The 19,998-nt window shown below is 55.8% G+C and overlaps 1 protein-coding gene across 5 annotated transcripts in view; it reads left to right on the top strand.

Moving 5' to 3' along the window:
* TNS3 (tensin 3) overlaps positions 1-19,998 on the top strand; it is a 216,318-nt gene that overhangs the window by 90,783 nt on the left and 105,537 nt on the right. For all 5 annotated transcript variants that reach the window (XM_043588418.1, XM_043588420.1, XM_043588417.1 and 2 more), the window contains exons 4-9: positions 3,622-3,674; positions 5,674-5,845; positions 7,565-7,615; positions 9,456-9,578; positions 12,913-12,977; positions 15,426-15,509. In XM_043588418.1, coding sequence (XP_043444353.1) covers positions 3,622-3,674; positions 5,674-5,845; positions 7,565-7,615; positions 9,456-9,578; positions 12,913-12,977; positions 15,426-15,509 — 548 coding nt within the window. The remainder of the gene's footprint in view (positions 1-3,621; positions 3,675-5,673; positions 5,846-7,564; positions 7,616-9,455; positions 9,579-12,912; positions 12,978-15,425; positions 15,510-19,998) is intronic.

The raw sequence follows: 19,998 nt of genomic DNA, 5'->3' as shown, positions 1-19,998 counted from the left end.
CAGTTTCTCCCAAGAAAAGCCATGCAGCCCTGCCTTTGGCCCTGGGGTGACCCACTCGGAGAGAGCACGGGCTCTGTCTGCCTCTCTTAAAAAAGACAGTTGTGTCTGCGTGCAGATATCACGGGGGATCGGTGTCCCCTCCTGCAAGATGGGTCTGGGGGTTTATATCCCACAGCTACAGAGTTGCTACTTCTGAGCGCGTTTCAAACATAGAAGTAACAACAGTAGCAAAAGAAATGAGGATCAATTATTGCAAAAGTGTGTTGGGCAAGAGAGCCCCTCTGGGCAGATGCAGCAATCGAGTGGTTACCTGCTGGAGCACCCGCCTGGCCGCTGGCCAGGGTCCTGGGCTCCGGGGCTGCGTTCTCTCTGCCTTCCAAGTGCTGGACCCAAAGCGACTGCTGGCCAGGGAGGCCAGTGACTTGGTCGGGGTCCCAGGACCGCTTAGGGGCCCAGCACGTGCGCTGCCTGGCCCTCACCGGAAACTGCCTTTGGGGCAGCATGGGCTTGCGCTTCCCCTGTTGCAGGTGTAACCTTTGCCACGGATTCCACCGGTGCCCCTCCCCTCCGTCTCCCACCGGGTTTCTTCGCGCCTTTAGAAGTTGTTGGCTGTGATAAGCGGGTGCCAAATAGACAGGGGTGAAGGAGGCGGGGCTGGGCAGAGGCAGGTGGGGACCAGGAGCCAGCTCGGGAATCGCCTGTGTTATCTCTGTCGCTCTGGTCGGTAACGATAAGAGTGGCTGGCGGTGTCCTCAGAAGGCTTCCCGGGAAGGTGGGTGGGCAGCGTCTTCTTGCCAAGCACTGCCAGCAAAGCGCAGCCCCGGGGGCCTGAGGTCTTCCCGCAGAGAGGTTTTCTCCCACTTCCTGTATGGGGTTAGGATTCAGGGTTCTGGTGCACAAGGGACCTTCCTCTTTGGTAGATTTCCAGGAAGCTGGTTTCTGGGTCATTCCTCAGCCGTGAGATGCGGTGTGGTGTTTGAAGGGGGGCTCGGCTTTTGAACCCCACGAGCAGATTGGTTCTTTGCTCTCCAGCACAGATGCACAGAGACTGCATACCCGAGGGTACCCTTCTGGCCAGTGACGTGTTTTGGGAAGTCTTGCCCCTTCTGTAGAGCCTCCTAGCCGCTACACAGCAGAGTAGGCACCCAAGGGGCTACCATCTCTGTGTACCCGGGGTCCCATCACCCACACATCATCCGCTTGGCTCCAAATGTAGCCTCTGAGGGAGGGAGTCCAGTGCGCGTGGAGTCTCAGAGGCTGGCTTCCAGAGGTGGCTCAGTCCCGGTCGCTCTCCGCGGTGGGGGCTGGGCTCGCTCTCTCGACCTCCTTGATGCTGGCCTGGCCCCGGGGTCGGGCTCAGCAGCACGGGCCGTTGGGCCACCAGGGCCAGGGGATCGAAAGAGCCCTGGGTTTAGTGTCAGAAGTTGCTATCACATCTTCACTGTGCGATTCTAGACACAACACGGTCTTTCTGGATGCTGTTTCCCAGGCTGCCTGTGGGGGTTCCCACCGGGAGCCAGGTGGCCCACCAGGTGTGGTGAGCTTTCTGACCGCAGTCCACTGTGGCCTGTCACAGGATGCTGCTGGTGGAACAGGGGGCCACGTGGTCAGAGGACCCGGACCCCGTCCCCTCAGGGAGAGGGCCAGAAACAGGGTCCCAAGCTGGCTTTGTATCTGTCCTAGGGACCCCTCCTGCCGCTCTTCCCCTCCATGCACCTGTTCGGGCCACGCCCGTCTCCTCACTGTCCCCAAGATGCAGAATAGAGCTACTTCATGGTCAGTCACCAGCTGTGCTCTTCCTGGGACACATTCTCTTGAGGTGACCCCCTCACTGCAGGGACCCCGCCCCTCCACGCTGACCTGCGGCTCTGCCCACCTCCCCGTGCACCTGAGGGGTGGGGGAGGCCTCACCACCGGGCTGGGGGGAGGGGGTGCAGGCGGTGAGGAGTGGTTCTGGCCCGTCATCCAGTTACGTGATGTGTGGGCTGGAAAGTGTGAAGGGCCTTACCCTCAAGGAACGTGTGCTTTCTCTACAAACTTACACGTGTGGATCTTGTCTGGTTTTCAGTCCGTGCACATTACTTCAGTCTAAACTGGCACCGTGGGGCGGCTGCAGGTGGGGCTAGGGGTAGGGGCAGGTGGCCCGGCCTTCCTATCGCTTTGTGTGTGTGTGCACGTGTGTGTTTAGCGACCCACCTTTCACGTATGTGTCTACGCATCGTGTATATGCACCTGTCGTGTGTCTGCCCTCCATCTATCTGCCATCCATCCGTGCCAGGGGATGCAGGTGGGGATTCCCTGGGCTGGGGGCTGGCTGGGACCCGTCTGGGAAGTGCTGGGCCTCAGGGCTGCTTTGGGGAGAGTGGGCCCAGCCCCCTGACCTCCTGGGAGCCGCTGTCCACGCTGCTCAGAGTCCCAGGCACCGAGGGAGCCGGCTCAGTCCCGGACTCGTCTGTAAGGCGGGACCCGTACGAGAGGCACCCGTCCGCCAGGGACAGCCAGCGGGCAGCCTCCCTGGGCACTCTGTGCTTCCTGCGCCACACGCTCCCAGCATCACTGCGCACTCCATCCGCGGAGCGGGGCCAGGACACGCGGCAGGCTCCGGGAAGGGGCCGCCGAGTCCCAGGAAGGGCACTCGGGAACACCGTGCTGGGCTTACGGGCTCTCCCGCCTCTGCCATCTTTGGCAATGCCTTGCACACCTCTTTGAGCCTCGGTTTCCCCACTTTTGAAATGTGGGAGGTAATTCCTACTCACAAAGTTGCTGGGCGTGTCTCCTGAGATCGTGTCTACGCGGCCTTTGTGGATCACGTTAACACACACACACGGAAGGATCTTGCAAATTGTAAAGTCATCACACCTGAGGCTTTTTCCCTGCAGGATGGGCTTTTTAAAAAAATGGTAGATGTTGGGGCGCCTGGGTGACTCAGTGGGTTAAGTGTCCAACTCTTGATTTCGGTTCAGGTCATGATCTCAAGGTTCATGAAATCGAGCCCCACGTCAGGCTCTGTGCTGATGGTGTGGAGCCTGCTTGGGATTCATTCTCTCTCTCTCTCTCTCTCTCTCTCTCTCTCTCTCTCTCTCTCTCTCCCCCTCCCCCTCCCCCTCCCCCTCCCCCTCCCCCTCTCCCTCTCCCTCCCTCTCCCTCTCCCTCTCTCTTCCTCTCCCTGTCTCTCTCTCTCTCTCTCTCTCTGTCTCTCTCTCTGTCTCTCTCTCTGTCTCTGTCTCTGTCTCTGTCTTTCAAAATAAATGAACAAACCTTAAAAGGCAAATAGTAGAAGCAATAGAGAATTATCAGGCTTTGTTTTGTTCGAGTCAGTCTGATGATAATGGTAGTGATCTAGTGAGTGTTGGTCGAACACCTCCTGTATACAGGGGACAGGCATTTACAGGTGCCGTGGGTGGGTTTGTCCTGCTGGGGGTTCGTGGACCATGTGGCTGGGGGTCTGCAGTCATAGGGCCCTGACATGCTGGAGACCCTCCCTGGCCGTAAGAGGCGCCAGCAGTCACGTGTTTGACTTCCCACTTAATGACTAAATCACAGAATGGTGCCCGTCCTTCCTTCTCTGTGGGCTGGTGGCTGTGGACCGCGTGGGACTGACCTGTGCTTTGTCATTTGCAGGCTCCGGGGGGCTCTGCACCGTCTGCTGCTGTCTGCCGTGCCGGGCCGTCCAGGTAAGCGTCCAGAACCTGGTGTCCCTGCCTCAGGCCAGATATGACAGGAAGCCTGAGTGTGGTCTTCCTCGAGTCTGTGGTCATGTTTCCAGGTGATGCGTGTCTGTGGTTGTGTTCCAAGGTGTAGAAAGCTCTGGATGCACCTTCCCAGCATTGAAGCCCAGATTGTGGGAATGTGATTGTTTCCATGCACAGCCCTGGCTTCTTTGTGCAGGTGAACTTGGGGGGCGTTCCAGAGTTGAGCCCAGCAGGTGCACCAAGCTCTGTCTGCCTGAGTCCGGGCAGGGCCTGCTGGGATGGCCACGGCCAGTGCTCCATGCGGGGCAGTCTCTCAGGAGCTGTGGTTGGTGGATAAGACACGTTATTACTTTTTATATCAGTGTTTAAAAACCTGATTTATTTTGTTTTATTTTATTTTATTTTATTTTATTTTATTTTATTTTATTTTATTTTATTTTACTTGGGGGCTGGGGAGAGGGGCAGAGGCAGAGGGAGAGAGAGAATCTTTTAATGTTTGTTTATTATTTATTTATTTATTTATTTATTTATTTATTTATTTTGAGAGAGAGAGAGAGAGAGAGTCAGAGTGTGAGCAGTGGAGGGGCAGAGAGAGAGGGAGACATAGAATCTGAAGCAGGCTCCAGGCTCTGAGCCATCAGCACAGAGCCCGATGCAGGGCTTGAACTCATGAACCGTGAGATCATGACCTGAGCCGAAGTCAGACGCTCAAGCGACTGAGCCACCCAGGCGCCCCAGGGAGAGAGAGAGAATCTTAAGCGGGCTCCATCCTCAGTGCAGAGCCTGACATGGGGTTTGACCCAGCGACCCTGGGATCATGACCTGAGATGAAATCAAGACTCAGATGCTCAAATGACTGAGCCACCCACATGCCCCAAAACCTGATTTAATTTTTAAAAGTCATCAAAACTCTTTTGTGGCCATATGTACATAAGGCAGAGAAAAAACATCTTGGTGATGTTTTGCATCCTGATTTGAATAAATCAACTTAAATGACTAAGTTTATGATGCTGGATCTGATGATGTTCCTTCCAGTGGGTATAATAACAGCACCGTAGGTATTCCTAAGAAGCGTCTGTCTTCCAGAAGGAAATACTAAAATGTTTATAAATGAGGTGGTAACAATGTCTGGGATTTCTTCACGGCGGCCAAAGTGGTGGACAACGGGGTGTGGGCGAAACGTGTGTTAATGTCGAAGTGAGATGGTGGGTCCGTAGCTGTTGGTTAAACTTTTGTAGGTTTTTGAATTTTCCAAAATTAGGAGAGAAACACCTATAAAAGGGGCAGTCGATAAACAGGTGGCAGCCACAAAGGCTCGAAGCTCCTGGTAGCGATGGCTGTGGACCAAAACCACCTTCCTGTGACTGTCCTGTGTCCCTTTGTGGGTTTTCTGTGGGTCTTACCATGCTGGGGTTGACCCAACACCTCATCCCTGGCCACTGTCAGCCCTGGGGGCCTGCCCTGCCATGAGGATGAGGAGGGAGGGCTCTCAGGACATGATCCCCACGGTGCTGTCCCAGCCTCAGCAGCCCTCCCCTCTGTAGGCCCCGTTGTGGTCGGTGGTCCTGCCTCCGCACCCCTGCCCTCCCACCCCCAACTCCCCAGGAGCCCGCACACAGTAGCCCTGCTGGTAGAGCCGGCCGCCCCTGTGGCCGAGGGGAGGCACCTGTAGGGTGGCCGCCCATACTCCTTCCCAGCGCGTCCCCTCCACGGCCCCCACACCTGTCTCCAGGTGGGGCAGGAAGACCTGAGGACCCGCCACGGGGCCTCTGCTCCCGCCGTCCTGACCCGCAGGAGTGAGGACCAGGCTCCTTCCTCCAGAGTCCGTCCCCTGGGGGTCTCCCTCTGCCGCAGGGCAGGGGCTCCTGTGATGCAAACACACTCGGAATAGACACACAGCCCCCCGGGGTGCTGCCGCCGGGGCTCCCCTGCGAGCAGCCAGTGTGGGCACCTCCGCGTCCTGACCGGCCCCCTCTCCTAGGCCCGCGGTGCTGAGCCCCGCCATGGAGGACGGCCGCGAGCTGGACCTCACCTACATCACTGAGCGCATCATCGCGGTGTCCTTCCCCGCCAGCTGCTCCGAGGAGTCCTACCTGCACAATCTGCAGGAGGTGACGCGCATGCTGAGGTCCAAACACGGGGACAACTACCTGGTGAGTGGGGGGACACCGAATGCGGGGATGGTGGGGGGGGACACTGAGCCTGGGGATGGTGGGGGGGGACACTGTGCCTGGGGAGGGTGGGGGGGACACCGAATGTGGGGATGGTGGGGAGGGGACACCGAGCCTGGGGACGATGTGGGGGGGACACTGAGCACAGGGATGGTGCGGGGGGGGGCACTGAGCGCGGGGAGAGTAGGAGAGGGGACACTGAGTGCAGGGATGGTGTGGGGGAACACTGGGCACTGTGACTGGGAAGACACTGAGTTTCTGAAATGTGAAGAAACCACTGAGAGTCTTGGGGTGGCCACTGAGCCTGTGGGGTGACCGTGGTCCCTCACTCTGTGCCTGGCTTCATGGAGATGCCCCGGGGCTCCCTCCCACTGGGGCTTTTGTTCCACGTGCCACCTGCTGTGGCATGAGGTCACGAGTGTCCCCGGGGAAGTGCAGCTGTCCCCTGCCCACGGCCGCTGCCCCTGAGCACGTGGTGGGCAGCCGTCCTGGTGCGCTGGGCGCTCAGCATCAGGAGGGGGCCGCCAGCCCCTGTGGGGTCTGCGTCCCTGCATCACGGCTAAGCCTCTCCCTGCTGCCGACAGCCGGGAACGCGTGTGATGTTGTGGAGGGGGAGAGTCCCCGCTTGGGGGTAAGCGCGGCCAGCGTCTCCCGCATCCCCTGGCTTGCCCTGTGTGTTCCCGCCGTGGCAGCCCCAGGGGAGCGGCCCCGTGTGATCTTGGGTTAAATTACAACCCCTCACGCCTCCGCTGCACCTGCCCCGACGCTGTTCTTATCTCCATCCAAGCAGCTAATCTTCGCTCTAAACGACAAGGCCGTTATTGTGCCCTTATCGGTCTCAGATGACTAATCGGCCGCCTGCTGCCTGCGAACGAGGCAGGGCGAGCGGAGGTGACCCCGCGTTGCTTCCCACAGGCTGTGCCGGCCCAGAGCTGAGTGGTCAGGGTCGGGCTGGAGCCGCGCCGTCCTGGCTCCTAGGTCCCTCAGACGCCAGTCCTTGGCATGATGACCTGGCTGCGGACAGGGGAAAGCCTGTCCTAGCCGAGAGCGTCACACTCTTGTCCCATCACACTCTTGTCCCAGGGGCTTCCTTTCTCCCCAAGGCCCTGCAGGAACTGTTTGCCCCGTCCTGATGCCTGGCCCAGGGGTCAGCGCACGGCTGGTCCCCTGCAGTTGTCCTCTGAGACCCGGGAGGGCTCTGGGCCCCGGACACGCGGCTGTAGGGCCAGAGCCTACCCCTGGCCCCCGCCAACAGTGAGGGCAGCGGTCCCTGCCTTGTTTTGGGACAAGGACCCTTAGGACCCTTTGGAAATGTCTGAAGAAAGACCCGTGTACGTGTCTGGTACAGATCTGAGTTAAGAATCCTGGGTGGGCTCATCTCTTCCCTGTCTACACCTGCATCCTCTGATGGACATGCAGCCAGTATAACTAATTGAACCCGCAGGCCGTTGAACGAGGCTGCCCAGGGTGACGGGTCTTATCAGGCAGGAGGGCTCTTGGCTCTGAGGAAAGCGGGTGGCGAACCGCACCAGCTGGACAGGCCCCTGCGCTCAGCTGTCCTCCGTTCCTACGTACAATTCCACCTTTTATCATTCTCGGTACCTCGAAGGCAGGCGGCGGGTGAACGTGAAAACCAGCGGTTTCCTCTTTGACCTCCGAGGACGCTGAGTTGTCTGACGGCTTGTTCCTTCCCCTTTACAGGTGTTAAACCTTTCCGAAAAGAGGTACGACCTTACAAAGCTTAACCCAAAGGTACGGACCTTCACCCTTTATATTCTGAGTTTTGTTTTATCAAACGTGCATGATGTGTATCTGCTGGTGCAGAAGCTGTTCCCGGCAAGCCTTTGTGGGATGTGACGTCATTAGGGGAATCAGGAACTGCCCTTATCTGGGGGTTATTTTTAAATCAGCTGCTTTAGGGGCGCCTGCTTGGCTCAGTCGGTTAAGTGTCCAACTTCGGCTCAGGTCATGATCTCACAGTCCGTGGGTTCAAGCCCCGCGTCAGGCTCCGCACTGACAGCTCAGAGCCTGGAGCCTGCTTCGGATTCTGTGTGTCTCTCTCTCTCTCTGCCCCTCCCCTGCTCATACTCTGTCTTTCTCTGTCCCAAAAATAAATAAAAACATTAAAAAAAATTTTTTTTAAGTAAATCAGCTGCTTTAGTCTGAAAGAAGTACACATTTGCCAGAAGTTGCAGAAATATACAGAGAGAGCCCACTTGTCCCGGCCCCTGTCTTCCCCCGGGCGGAACTAATGATAAGTAATAAAATGTCGATGCCAGAAGTCGACGTTGGCGTGATCTGCAGACTGCGTTCAGCCTTTCCTGGGTTTACACACATATGTGCACAAGCGTGTGTGCACACGCGTGTGGCGTCTCCTCTGCCAGGATCTCCCGCCTGCCACCTGTTTCGTTCTCCCTCCGTTATTCTTAGTTGTCAAGATTTAGGGGAAATTTTTGAAATTGCTCACGTGTGTAAGTGATGGCATAAACAGCATACGTGATCCACACTTGGGAACGTTCTGCAGCCACTGGGATAAGACAGTAGCGTCTCCACTATGTGGACAAAAACCTCAGGGCGTCACCTAAATGCTACAGCTGTTCCCCCGAGTGGCGGAAGGGGGTATGTGATATTTTTTAGCTTGCCGGCATTTCTCTGAAATTTTCCATTGTTTCATGTTACTTCTGTTACTCCTAGGGAAGGGAGCTCGGCCTTCCCTTCCCCTTCAAGAAAGGAAAAGGAAAATAGAAAGTGTTTTGCGTCGCGGGGCAGGGGCGGGTGCTGGTGTTGGTGTCAGGCGATGAGGACCTTCTCTGTTCCGGCTCCAGATTGAAGCCGGGGCTCAAGGCGCTTCCTCCTTTGTGGGCCCGCTTCTGTCCTTTGAGGACCGTGTTTCTCCCAAGTGCACCCAGTGGACCTCTCTCTGAGATGTTATCTGCACGCTGCGTGGGGAACGGCTCCCTGAATTTCCCCAAGCTGAGATTTTCGTCTGCCCGGAGGGATTTTTGGCAGTAGCTCCGGCCAAGAACTCCAGTTTCAGATCTGACCGGGCCTTGGCTCTCCCCACGAGCCCCATTAGCGGCTCTGAAAGTCCTTTCTAGAATTGCCATATCAGCTACAAAAAGCAGAGTAGTTGTCTCACGGGGGCAACATAATCCTTCACGTTTTTCTTTCCAGTGAAGGAGCCTGGCCACAATTTCCAGCAGGTTTTATTTATTTTAATTTTTTAAAATAAGTTTTATCATTATTATTTTTTATTTTAGAGAGGGCGTGCACACGTGTGTGCACGAGGTGGGGAGGGGCAGAGAGAGAGGTGGGGAGAGAGAGAATCAACCCCAAGCAGGCTCCACACTGTCAGCACAGAGCCTGACGTGGGGCTTGAACTCACAACCCTAGGATCATGATCTGAGCCGAAATCAAGAGTCAGATGCTCAACCGACTGGGCCACCCCAGGGCCTTCCCAGCAGGTTTTAGAAGAGGAACACGGCCCAGTGTTCCTTACTGTTAGATGAAATATAGATAGAAGGGCCGTGGCGGGGTGCCTGGTGCCACCAGAGCCCCCAAGAGGACCCCCGGGGCCCGTGTCTCGTTGCAGATTCTGGACGTGGGCTGGCCCGAGCTACATGCGCCACCCCTGGACCAGGTGTGCACCGTCTGCAAGGCGCAGGAGTCCTGGCTGAACAGTGACCCCCAGCACGTGGTTGTCATCCATTGCAGGGTGAGTGCCACCTCGCACCTGGGGTGGAGGGCAGGGTGGAGGAGGCCGGGGGCGGGGGCCCGGAGACCACCCGTCACACCCATGGCGCTGTCCATCGGCCTCTGTGGTCACGTTCGCGCACTTGTCCTTAAAAATGAAGAGCCATCATTCCCCCCTCCCAGAGTTTGGCTCCAGAGTTTGTGGGACTTGGGTTGCTGAACACGTAGCTGAACATTTTGAAGCGAATGAAGGGCAGGAATGATAGCGAACCATTTTATCTTCCCGCCATTTTAAAAGAAAGCCCTTTAAAAAATTTTTTGACTGTTTATTTTTGAGAGAGAGAGAGAGAGAGAGAGAGACAGACAGACAGACAGAGCATGAGCAGGGGAGGGGCAGAGAGAGAGGGAGACCTGAAGAATCTGAAGCAGGCTCCAGGCTCCAAGCTGTCAGCACAGAGTCCAACGCGGGGCTCGAACCCACAAACCGCGAGGTCATGACCTGAGCTGAAGTTGGACACTTACCTGACTGAGCCCCCAGGCGCCCCAAGAAAGCCCTTTGAGAAGGAAAAGGGTGCTGTTAGGATGGACAGCAGTGGGCTGGAGGTGCCGTCTGACTCCTGCTGTGATGTACCTACCCCCACGCTGTGGGCAGGATGCTGTTGCAAACGTGGTCGTCCCCGGCCGGCAGCTGGATGGGGACCGGACGTGGCCACCCCCTTGCAGGCTGGCGGGTGCTGGCCGTGGGGGCACTGTCCGGGCTGCGCGTGGCCTCCGACCACCTGGGATCTTTTCTCTTCTCTGGTTTCGCACGGCCTCCCTGCATTCCCTGGCTTCTTGGATCTGGCTCGCGTGGAGTGCAGCCAGACGGAGAGCGGATTTCCCGAGCGGGGAAGCCCGTGGCCCATACCCTCCATGTGGGAGGTGCTTTGGGAAAGGACAGTGCGGTGGGTGGTCTGCTCCCCATTTTGTCCCTTATACACCGTGTTCTGTGACCGTCAGAGCATCTTGAAAGCGTTGACATTTCCTTCTTGGGATGTCTCCTTTTCAGATCTTTTCATGTTCCAAAGCTGCACGAAAATCCATCGCGTTATGGAGTTTAGTTTCAGAGAACCTCCCCCTCGGGCTGTGTGGGGCTTTTCTGCACAGTCTCCCCCCAGGGTACAAAGACCCCCTGTTCTGGGGGCAGTGGGACACCTCCCGGCTCCCCTCATGGAGTGCGGTGGCTCCCAGCTTGGAGGAAAGCCTGTCAGGTGCACACGAAAGGGGACGACGTTTCTTTCTCTGCTTTTCTTGCTTTTTCTCATTTCTAACTTGATTTTCCTTCTCCATCAAACAGCCAGCCAGGCCGCCCCCCACTAGTTTTCTTACAAAACTAAGCTAAGTGGAGCTTTTCAGGATTGCATTAGATGGAAGGACCTTCTCTCCGAATTTGCGTCTTGCTGCAAACTTCAAAAGAAGATAGGCTTTTTAAGTTTTTAACCAATTCTTGTTAATTAAAACAAACGGGTCTTCGTTAGCCGTGGCCTGGTGACTTTGGTGGAGCGACGGTGATGCCCCTGTGGCTCATAGGCCCCCAGGCCGGGCCCCCGGAGGATTCTGGCACACTAGACCTTGAGAGTTCTGGAAAACCTTGCACCGTTCTGGGGGCGTGGAAGCCATTCCCGAGGCGTTCTAGAAAACGTGCTGTGAGAGAGAAGCCCCCTCTGAGTGTGAACTTTAGATGTTGGCGTTAACAGAAGTTCACCTTGATCGTAGCAGGGGTGACATCGGGGACTTGGCCAAAACCTGCGAGCTCAGCAGAGTGTGTGTTTCCTTCCGCACGTGCCGGGAATGCAGGCAGAGCTGGGGCGCTTGGCCTCGGGGGTGGGGGGCAGACACGGGTCAGCCCTGCAATGGTCCCACTCTCCCGTCTGCTGCGAAGGGTAGGGGTTGTGCAGTTTTGCCCCTAGTCTCCTTCACTGGCCACCCACCACCTGGTAGCTGCTGACTGAGCAGAAGGTTCTTCTAGAAGATTCCATGCCCACAGCATCTGGTTTTGAGTCTCTGCAAAGGACTTACCTTCAGCAACTTGTGCAGTCAGTGATTCTGACAACTGTGGAGGACGGACAGCTGGTGGAGTTGAACCTTTCGGAGTCTCGTGTGAGCACCACAGAGACCATGAGTGACCGAGCGCGGTGGCCGTGAATGTCCCATGAGTGCCCCACCGGGCTGAGGGGCTGTTTGCTAGCAGTGGGTTTGTGCCAGTAAATGGCGTGTGTATGTGCACCTGACTTGCATGGGCAGAGAGCTGCCCACTCCTGGGTGACATTCCCACGCGGTGTGGGTCCTCAGAGCTGTGAATGGATCTGCTTGGCCATTTCTTCTCGAGGACCGACGTGGGGGCCTGCATGCTGGTGCCCCTGCCATTTTGGCTTCATGCGCCTCTACGTCCGGGTTGGCTGACTTTTCATGAAAAACCCAGACTGAATATTTTGAGCTTTTGCGGGTGCGGGGTGACCGTAACTGCTCACACCTGCCGTTGACGGTGGAAATACCCCTTGTGCACCTAAGCAGATGGGCATGGCCGGGGTCAAACAGTGACAGCTGACCTTTAGGTGACTGTCACATGTCACAGATGTCATAGTTTTGCTTCTTCTTCAACTGTTCAGAAACATAGCCCTGGGCTCGCAGGTTGTGTGGACACAGGTAGTGGGCAGAAGGGGCTGGTGGAGCGTGGTTTGCTGACTGCTGGGCTGGGTTGTGGCAGTATGTTCCAGAAGGTGGCAGGCGGCCTGTCAACAGTGGTGGTGTTGCCATACACCCAGTCCTGTGGGTCCCGTTGGCCCGTGGTTCCAGCTGGCTGCCGCGTCTGGACTGTGTGTGTCTGTGGTCACGGACTGAGCCCCTGCATTCTTGGGCCACGGTCCCTGTGTGTAACCAGGCAGGGCTGGGTAAGCGGTGGCAGGGGTGAGGTGCTGCCAGCACGCTGGCATCTGCCCTCCGGGCTTTCCAGGCTGCATGTGCGGCCCTCATAACCTCGGCCTGTGGGGCGGGGCTTCAGCTCACTTGCAGGCCAGTCTACACCCATTGCGTGCCTCCCCCCGCACATGCTGCTGGTCCCCAGTGGGAGGTGGCGAGCTGACCGGCCACCTCTGTGCAGATCTGCCCCATGCCCCAGGTGGCACCTGCCGTGGGCACCCGGTGTGCACGCTGCCTGCCCGCTGGATGCTGCCATCCCCAGATCGGGGACCGGCGGAGGCTGACGGTGGCTACCCCCCCCCCCACCCCCCGCAAAGCGGGCTTTTTGTCATCTGCAAGCGTTCCGTCTCTGTGGTGTGAGTCCAGAGAAACTGAGCCCCTCTTTTTGTCTCCTGCAGGGCGGAAAGGGACGCATTGGCGTGGTGATATCGTCGTACATGCACTTCACCAACGTGTCGGCCAGGTACGAGGGCCGTCCGAGCTGCCCTGGGCGGCAGAAGCTCCGTGACAGGGTGGGAGGCTCGGCCGGCCCTCGGGGCGGGGAAAGCGCCCCGCTAGTGGTTGGCGCTGCTGAGAAGGACGTGCAGGTGTCTGATTGACCCCGACGTCGCCTTGAGGCAGCTGGTGAGCGCTCCCTCGTTCTGTGACGAAAACAGCAGGGACGGACGTCACCTGTCTTAAGAGCGAGAGCCGTATAGCCTCCCTGGATACCTTGTACCTTGTCAAGACGAGTGGCCATGGCAGTTTGCGTGTCCTTGGCGTCTGGAATGTACTTTGCAAGTTGGTCTTTTCTCCCTCAATCCTCCTGAGTAACCCAGGGGGTGAACCAGTCACCGCTCACGCTTTACCGATGGGGAAACCAAGGCTCGGGGAGCTGTCTCCGGTCCCCTCTGGTGTCCGGGGGCCGGAAGAGCCACCACGGGACCCTTGGCCGGGACGTGGGGTGCAGGAGGCTGGCGGGAACCTCCTGGTGCGAACCACTCACGCCGCAACCCAGCCCAGAGTGTCGTTCCCTGTGGGTTTGCGTCCACACGTACCTTCCCGTGAGGCAAGAGCTGCCCCAGTTATGAGGACACTTGCCCTGTTCATAGCGGCCCACAGATCCTGGCCTTGCCAGCGCCAAGGAGTGAAATTTGACTTCCCAAATGTTTTCTCTGGACGTGGACCAGGGAGCTTGGGGCTGCCGGCGGGGGGAACCCAGCCCCCCCTGCAAACCGGATCGCCCCTCACTGATAGTCAGCGTCTGGGCGTGTGCCAGACTCCGAGGCTCCTGCTCACTTGCACTCCCTCCGCCGAGCCACAGCGTGCGACACAGACCACGTGCCGCCTGCACAGCGTCGCCCCCTGTTTCTGCCGCAGCCACGTGGCTGCGCCTGCAACCTGGGCTCCATGGGCGGGGGCTCACCTGGCAGGTCAGGGGGCACAGAGCCCAGCGGCTTCGAGCCCTAGAGCACCCGCAACACCCCTCCTCAATCCTCCATTTTTCTCCATAGTCGGGGCCCATCTCCGCCACAGAGTCGAGCCATTTTCATGAACCTCAGAGCCGTGGGGTCCTCGCCTGCGAAGGGGGGAATGGTGGCTGAGCCTTGTGGGGTTTTGTGGCCGTTCAGTGCATCGTGGCATGTAACGTCCAGTACCAGTACTCAGGTATTTGCCGCTGTTAATGCTGTTGGCAGCCGCACGAGTAACGGTGTTAAGTACTTCTCGCTAAAATGGAGCGACACCTGCCTTTCTGTTTTCTTAAAAAAATTTTTTAATGTTTATTTGTTTGAGAGGGAGAGAGAGGCAGAATCCAAAGCAGGCTGACCTGAGCCGAAGTTGGACGCTTAACTGACTGAGCCACCCAGGCACCCCTGGAGCACGCGTTTTTAAGAGCTCTGTCGTGAAACCGTGCTCCAGATCAGATCCGAAACTGGAAATCAAACAGTAGGGAGGATGCTCGTGTATCGGCTCCCTGAAGACGAGCAATCACAGAGACCGTCCCTGGGAACACTCCTGATGCTAACAGTGATGTCAATACTGAACACGCACAGGCCCAGATGCGTTATCAGTGTCCCATGTTTAGTGGGACACGAGAGCTCTGGGGAAAGGAGTGCTTACAAGCGAACGGGTGGATATGTAACCGTACTTTCCAGCTTGAAAACATAAGTCCTTGACATGGTAAATATTCAGAGCTTGAGGGGATCTTCCGTACGGGACCACCCCATCAGTCCAGCTTTAAGACAAACGCAGGCGGTGAAATACCCATTTTCTGGAGGTGCATGTACACGCGCTAAGGGGAGGGCTCACCCGTAGATCACATTTCCAAGGAAGCTTTTTGCTGCGACCTCTTGTACCCACGTTCCACGATTCATCTGAGTCAGATCAGGCAGGCCCGTGAAATGCCCCGTTATGGGGTCTCCTGGATCCTGCTGCGTGCGCTGGTGGGCGTTGTAGAGCTGAGGTCAGCGTGGGATTGTTGGTGAGCAGTGTTCCCTGTGGTGGTCACCTCGGAACCATGATGGCGCAGACTTCTGACCCTCCCCCCCCGGCCTGCTGACAGTCGTGACCCCCCTGCGGGTCCCACACTGCTCTCCGGGGGCTTGCTGGGTGTTGCTGACTGTAGAGCTCTGACTGTGCCCCAAACCCCGGTGATCCGAAGACTCACGCGGGGCCCATGGAAGCCACCTGCTGTTTGGGACAGCGCTCCAGACCTGGGCTTCCACGGTGGCCCGAACATACTCCCGGGATTGGGGTCCAAGAGGAGATGCTAATGCTAGGCTGGGGTGCACGTGTGCAGGCGCGGCAGAGGTGGGGCTCCCGTGGGGGCCGGTCACTCAGGACAGCCATACCACCTGTCCCGTGTCACCCCCGCCGTCTGTGACTCCACGGGGTTAACGCCGTGTCTCCGTCCGTCTCTCTCCTTCCCCAGCGCCGACCAGGCCCTGGATAGATTTGCGATGAAGAAGTTCTACGATGATAAAGTTTCAGATTTAATGCAGCCGTCCCAGAAACGGTACGTACGTGTCCCCACGCCTGAGTGAACAGGTGGGTGAGATTTCATATTTCAAAAGGTGGGGACAGAAGAGGCGCCTCCCCTGACCAGGCAAGAATGGGAGGGGAGGGCCGGCCGGGTGCCCAGCGGTGGAGATGAGCCACTGTGTGTGGGTGGGAGGGGAGCCCCCCACCCCGGCTGGCTCTGAGAGGGGGACCCAGGCGTCCTTACCGCACGCTTGGCGCAGGGGTGGATTTGTGCCCTGACGCTGGAACTGGTCTGCCGGGTCGGTGAACTGTGTCTGTAATCTGCTGGTGGGTGGAGGTTCTGGGCTGTGCAGGCCACGTGGTCTCTGTCACGGCTGTCCTCACGGGAGAGCGGCACAGGCATTCGGAAATGAGCGAACGTGGCTCTGTGGCAGGTTTGTGGTTGGCCCCGACCCCTGTGCTAGACGCTCAGCTCCTGAGCCCCGGGCGTCTTCCATCATGCTAGCCTCCCTGGCCCGCCCACCACCCTCTCTCTGGAGCCCCCGGGATGCTCGGTGTGCGGGGCTGGAAGGGCCCTGGGACAGCCGACTCTCTTGCCATGTGTCCCTGGGGGAGTGCACGCCGCCCTCCGTGCCCAGCTGAAGAAGGCGGACCGGGTCAGGGTGTGCGCAGCGGGTCAGGGTCCAGCGAGAGGGGTCCTGGGCGGCCTCCTCCCAGCCCCACGTCTTGCCGACAGTGACACGGAGCCGGGCACACAGCCTCTGTGCTTCTATTTTAAGGCTGACAGCAGGGGATTTGCCAAGGATGGCCGAGGCAGTTGCCAGGATGGCTTTCTGTCTCCTGCACCTGCTTCCCCAGCCTCCGAGGGAATCCTTGGGGTGGCTCACAGGTGTGTTTCAGTTCCATCCGGGAGAGGGATTTCAAGGACCACCAAAGGCACTGCCTCCTTTTTTCCTGGGTGTTTCCCATGTCCAGGTCCGTGTGTGTTCAGACCCGGCTGTATGGGTGGTGTGGGACCCTGAGTCTGAACCCACTCTGAGCCACACACCCCACAAGGGAGAGTGAGTCGCTTGCAAGAAACCCAGCGTTTCATTAGTATTATAGGTACACCGAGCCCCTCGTTCTGTTTTGAACCCTGACGTGGCGTTTCCCTGTTGAGCCCTTTCCAGGGTGGCAGCAGACGTTCCCGTGTGGGTGTGACTTAAACTAGGAGGGAGCCCTCCGGATGCTCTGCTCCTGCCAGGGAAGAGGGGTTCCCATTTCTCCCCTGCCCCTCCCCCTGTCCTCCTCTCCCCTCTCCTATCCTTCTGCTCCTCCTCTCTTCCTCCTCCTCTTCCCCCTCCCTCCTCCACGTCCTTCCTTTTCTTCCTCCACCTCTTCCTTTTACCTCTTCCTCCTCTTTCCTTTTTCCTTCCCCCCTCCCTCCTCTTGCTTCTCCTTCTCCTCTCCCTCCTCCTCCTCCTCCCCCTCCTCCCCTCCTCCCCCTCCTCCTCCTCCCCTCTCCTCCTCCCTCTTTCTCCTCCTCCTCTCTTCTTTTTCTTCCTTTTCCTCCTCCCTCCTTCTTCCTTCCTCCCCCTCCTCCTCCTCTCCCGCCTTTTGCCCATCCAGTAACCCCTGCCTCTGGCAACCACCAATGTGTTCTCTGTGTCTGTGAGCTTTGGAGCTTGTTTTATTTGTTCATTTGTTTTGTTTTCTGGTTCAACATGTAAGTGAAGTCATAGGATATTTGTTTTTCTCTGTTGGAGATTTTACTTTACATAGTAGTCTCCATCCAAGTTGTTGCAGATGTTAGGATTTCTTTCTTGTTTTTAGAGCTGATTAACATCCTGTGGTATATCTATGCCACACCTTTATTCGTCTGTCCTTTGATAGACACTTAGGCTGTTTCCATCAATTACCATCAGTAATGCTGCAGTAACCACGGGTGCAGATGACCTTTTCTTTCTTTCTTTCTTTCTTTCTTTCTTTCTTTCTTTCTTTCTTTCTTTCTTTTAATGTTTTTGATGTCTATTTACTTTTGAGAGGGAGAGACATACAGAGTGAGAGCAGGGGAGGGGCAGAGAGAGAGGGAGACACAGAATCCAAAACAGGCTCCAGTCTCTGAGCTGTCAGCACAGAGCCCGACGCGGGGCTTGAACTCAGGAACCCTGAGATCATGACCTGAGCTAAGTCGGATGCTCAACTGACTGAGCCATCCAGGTGCCCCCAGATGATCTTTTCAAGTAGGTGTTTTGTTTTCATCGGCAAAATACCCATACGTGGAGTTACCAGACCATATGGTAGTTCTATTTTTAACTTTTTGAGGAACCTCCACACGGTTTTCCATAGTGACTGCACCAGTTTGCATTCCCAGCAACAGCCCAAGGGCGTTCCTTTTTCTCCGCATCCTTGCCAACACCTGTAGTTTCCGGTGCTGTTATTTTTGCTGTTCTGACAGGTGTCACGTGGTATCTCATGGTGGTTTTGATTTACATTTCCCTGATGATCAGTGATTTGAGCATCTTTCCATGTGTCTGTGGGCCGTGTGGATGTCTTCTTTGGAGAACTGTCTGTTCATGTCTTCTGCCCATTTTCAATTGGATTATTGTTTTTTTGTTTGTTTTTGTTCTTTTTGCTGTGGCGCTGTATCCCTTCTGCATATATTTTCGATATCAACCCCTTATTAACCACATTGTGTAAGTATCTTCTCCCATTCTGTGGGCCGCCTCGTCCTTTTGATGATGGACTCTTCCGCTGTGTGGAAGTTGTTTTAGTTTGATGCGATCCCATGTGTTTATTTTTGCTTTGGTGTCCGATTAAAAACGTCATCACAGGGGCGCCTGGGTGGCGCAGTCGGTTAAGTGTCCGACTTCAGCCAGGTCACGATCTCGCGGTCCGGGAGTTCGAGCCCCGCGTCGGGCTCTGGGCTGATGGCTCAGAGCCTGGTGCCTGTTTCTGATTCTGTGTCTCCCTCTCTCTCTGCCCCTCCCCCGTTCATGCTCTGTCTCTCTCTGTCCCAAAAAATAAATAAACGTTGAAAAAAAAAATTAAAAAAAAAAAAACGTCATCACCAAGACTGGTGTCTTCTTCTAGGATTTTTATGGTTTCAGGTCTTATGTTCAAGTCTTCAATCCATTTTGAGTTTAGTTTGTGCACGGGGTAAGACAGTGGCCCCGTTTTCTCAACACTGTTGATTGAGGAGACTGCTTTCTTCCATTGTATATTCTTGGCTCCTTTGTCATAAACGAATTGACCAGACATGCGTGGGCTTATTTCTGGGCTCTCTCTTCTGTTCCATTGACCTGTTTTGATGCCAGTGCCGTACTGTCTTGTTTACTACAGTTTTGTAACTTAGTTTGAAATCGGGAAGTGTTACAGCTCTGGCTTTGTTATTTTTTCTCAAGACTGCTTTGGCTGTCTAGGCTCATTTGTGGTTCCATGTGAACTTTAAGGTACTTTTTTGTTAGTTTGCTTTTTGCTATTTCTCTGACGAAAAATGCCATTGGAATTTTGATAGGGTTTGCATTGAATCTGTAACTTCCTTTTGGTAGGATGGACACTTTAACGATATTGTTCTTCCCAATCCATCAGCATGGAACGTTTTTTCTGTTTGTGTCTTTAGTTTTTTCCATCAGCGTCTTACGGTTTTTAGCGTACTGGTTTTCCACTGCTTTGGTTAAGTTTATTTCTAGCTGTTTCATTCATTTTGATGCAGTTGTGAATGGGTTCTTTCTTTCTTTTTTTTTATTAAAAAAATTTTTTTTAAGTTTATTTATCACAGAGAAGACAGCATGAGTGGAAGAGGGGCAGAGAGAGAGGCAGACAGAGAATCCCAAGCAGGCTCTGTGCTGCTAGCACAAAGCCTGACGCGGGGCTTGAACTCACAAAACCGCGAAATCATGCCCTGAGCTGAAACCAGGAGTCAGATGGACGCTTAACTGAGCCACCCAGTCACCCCTGGGCTGTTTCTTAATTTCTCTTTCTGGTAGTACATTCTTAGCTGTCTAGAAATGCAACCTGTTGATGTATGTTAATTTTGTATGCTTCAACTTTACAAAATTAAAAAAAAATTTTTTTTACTGTTTGTTTTCAAGAGAGAGAGAGAGAGAGAGAGAGAGAGAGAGAGCATGAGCAGGGGAGGGGCAGAGAGAGAGGGAGACATAGAATCCGAAGCAGGTTCCAGGCTCAATCTGCCAGCACAGAGCCCAATGTGGGGCTTGAGATCATGACCTGAGCCGAAGTCAGATGCTTAACTGACTGAGCCCCTCAGGCGCCCCAACAACTTTACCAAATTCATTTATTAGTCATAACAATTTTTGAAGGGAGGATTAGGGTTTTCTATGTATAATATCATGTCACCCACAAACCATGACAGTTTTAAATCTTTCTGATTTGGATGCCTCTCATTTCTTTTTCTTGTCTGATTGCTGTGGCTAGGACTTCAACACTATGTTGAATAAAAGTAGCAAGGGTGGGCATCCCTGTCTTGTTCCTGATCTTGGAGAAAAAGCTGTCAGCTTCTCAGCATTGGGTACGACGTTTGC

This window comes from Prionailurus bengalensis, chromosome A2 (genome assembly GCF_016509475.1).
Source record: "Prionailurus bengalensis isolate Pbe53 chromosome A2, Fcat_Pben_1.1_paternal_pri, whole genome shotgun sequence".
NCBI lineage: Eukaryota > Metazoa > Chordata > Mammalia > Carnivora > Felidae > Prionailurus > Prionailurus bengalensis.
The sequence above is the reverse complement of the archived record's forward strand: the minus strand, read 5'-3'. Positions and strand labels throughout refer to the sequence as shown.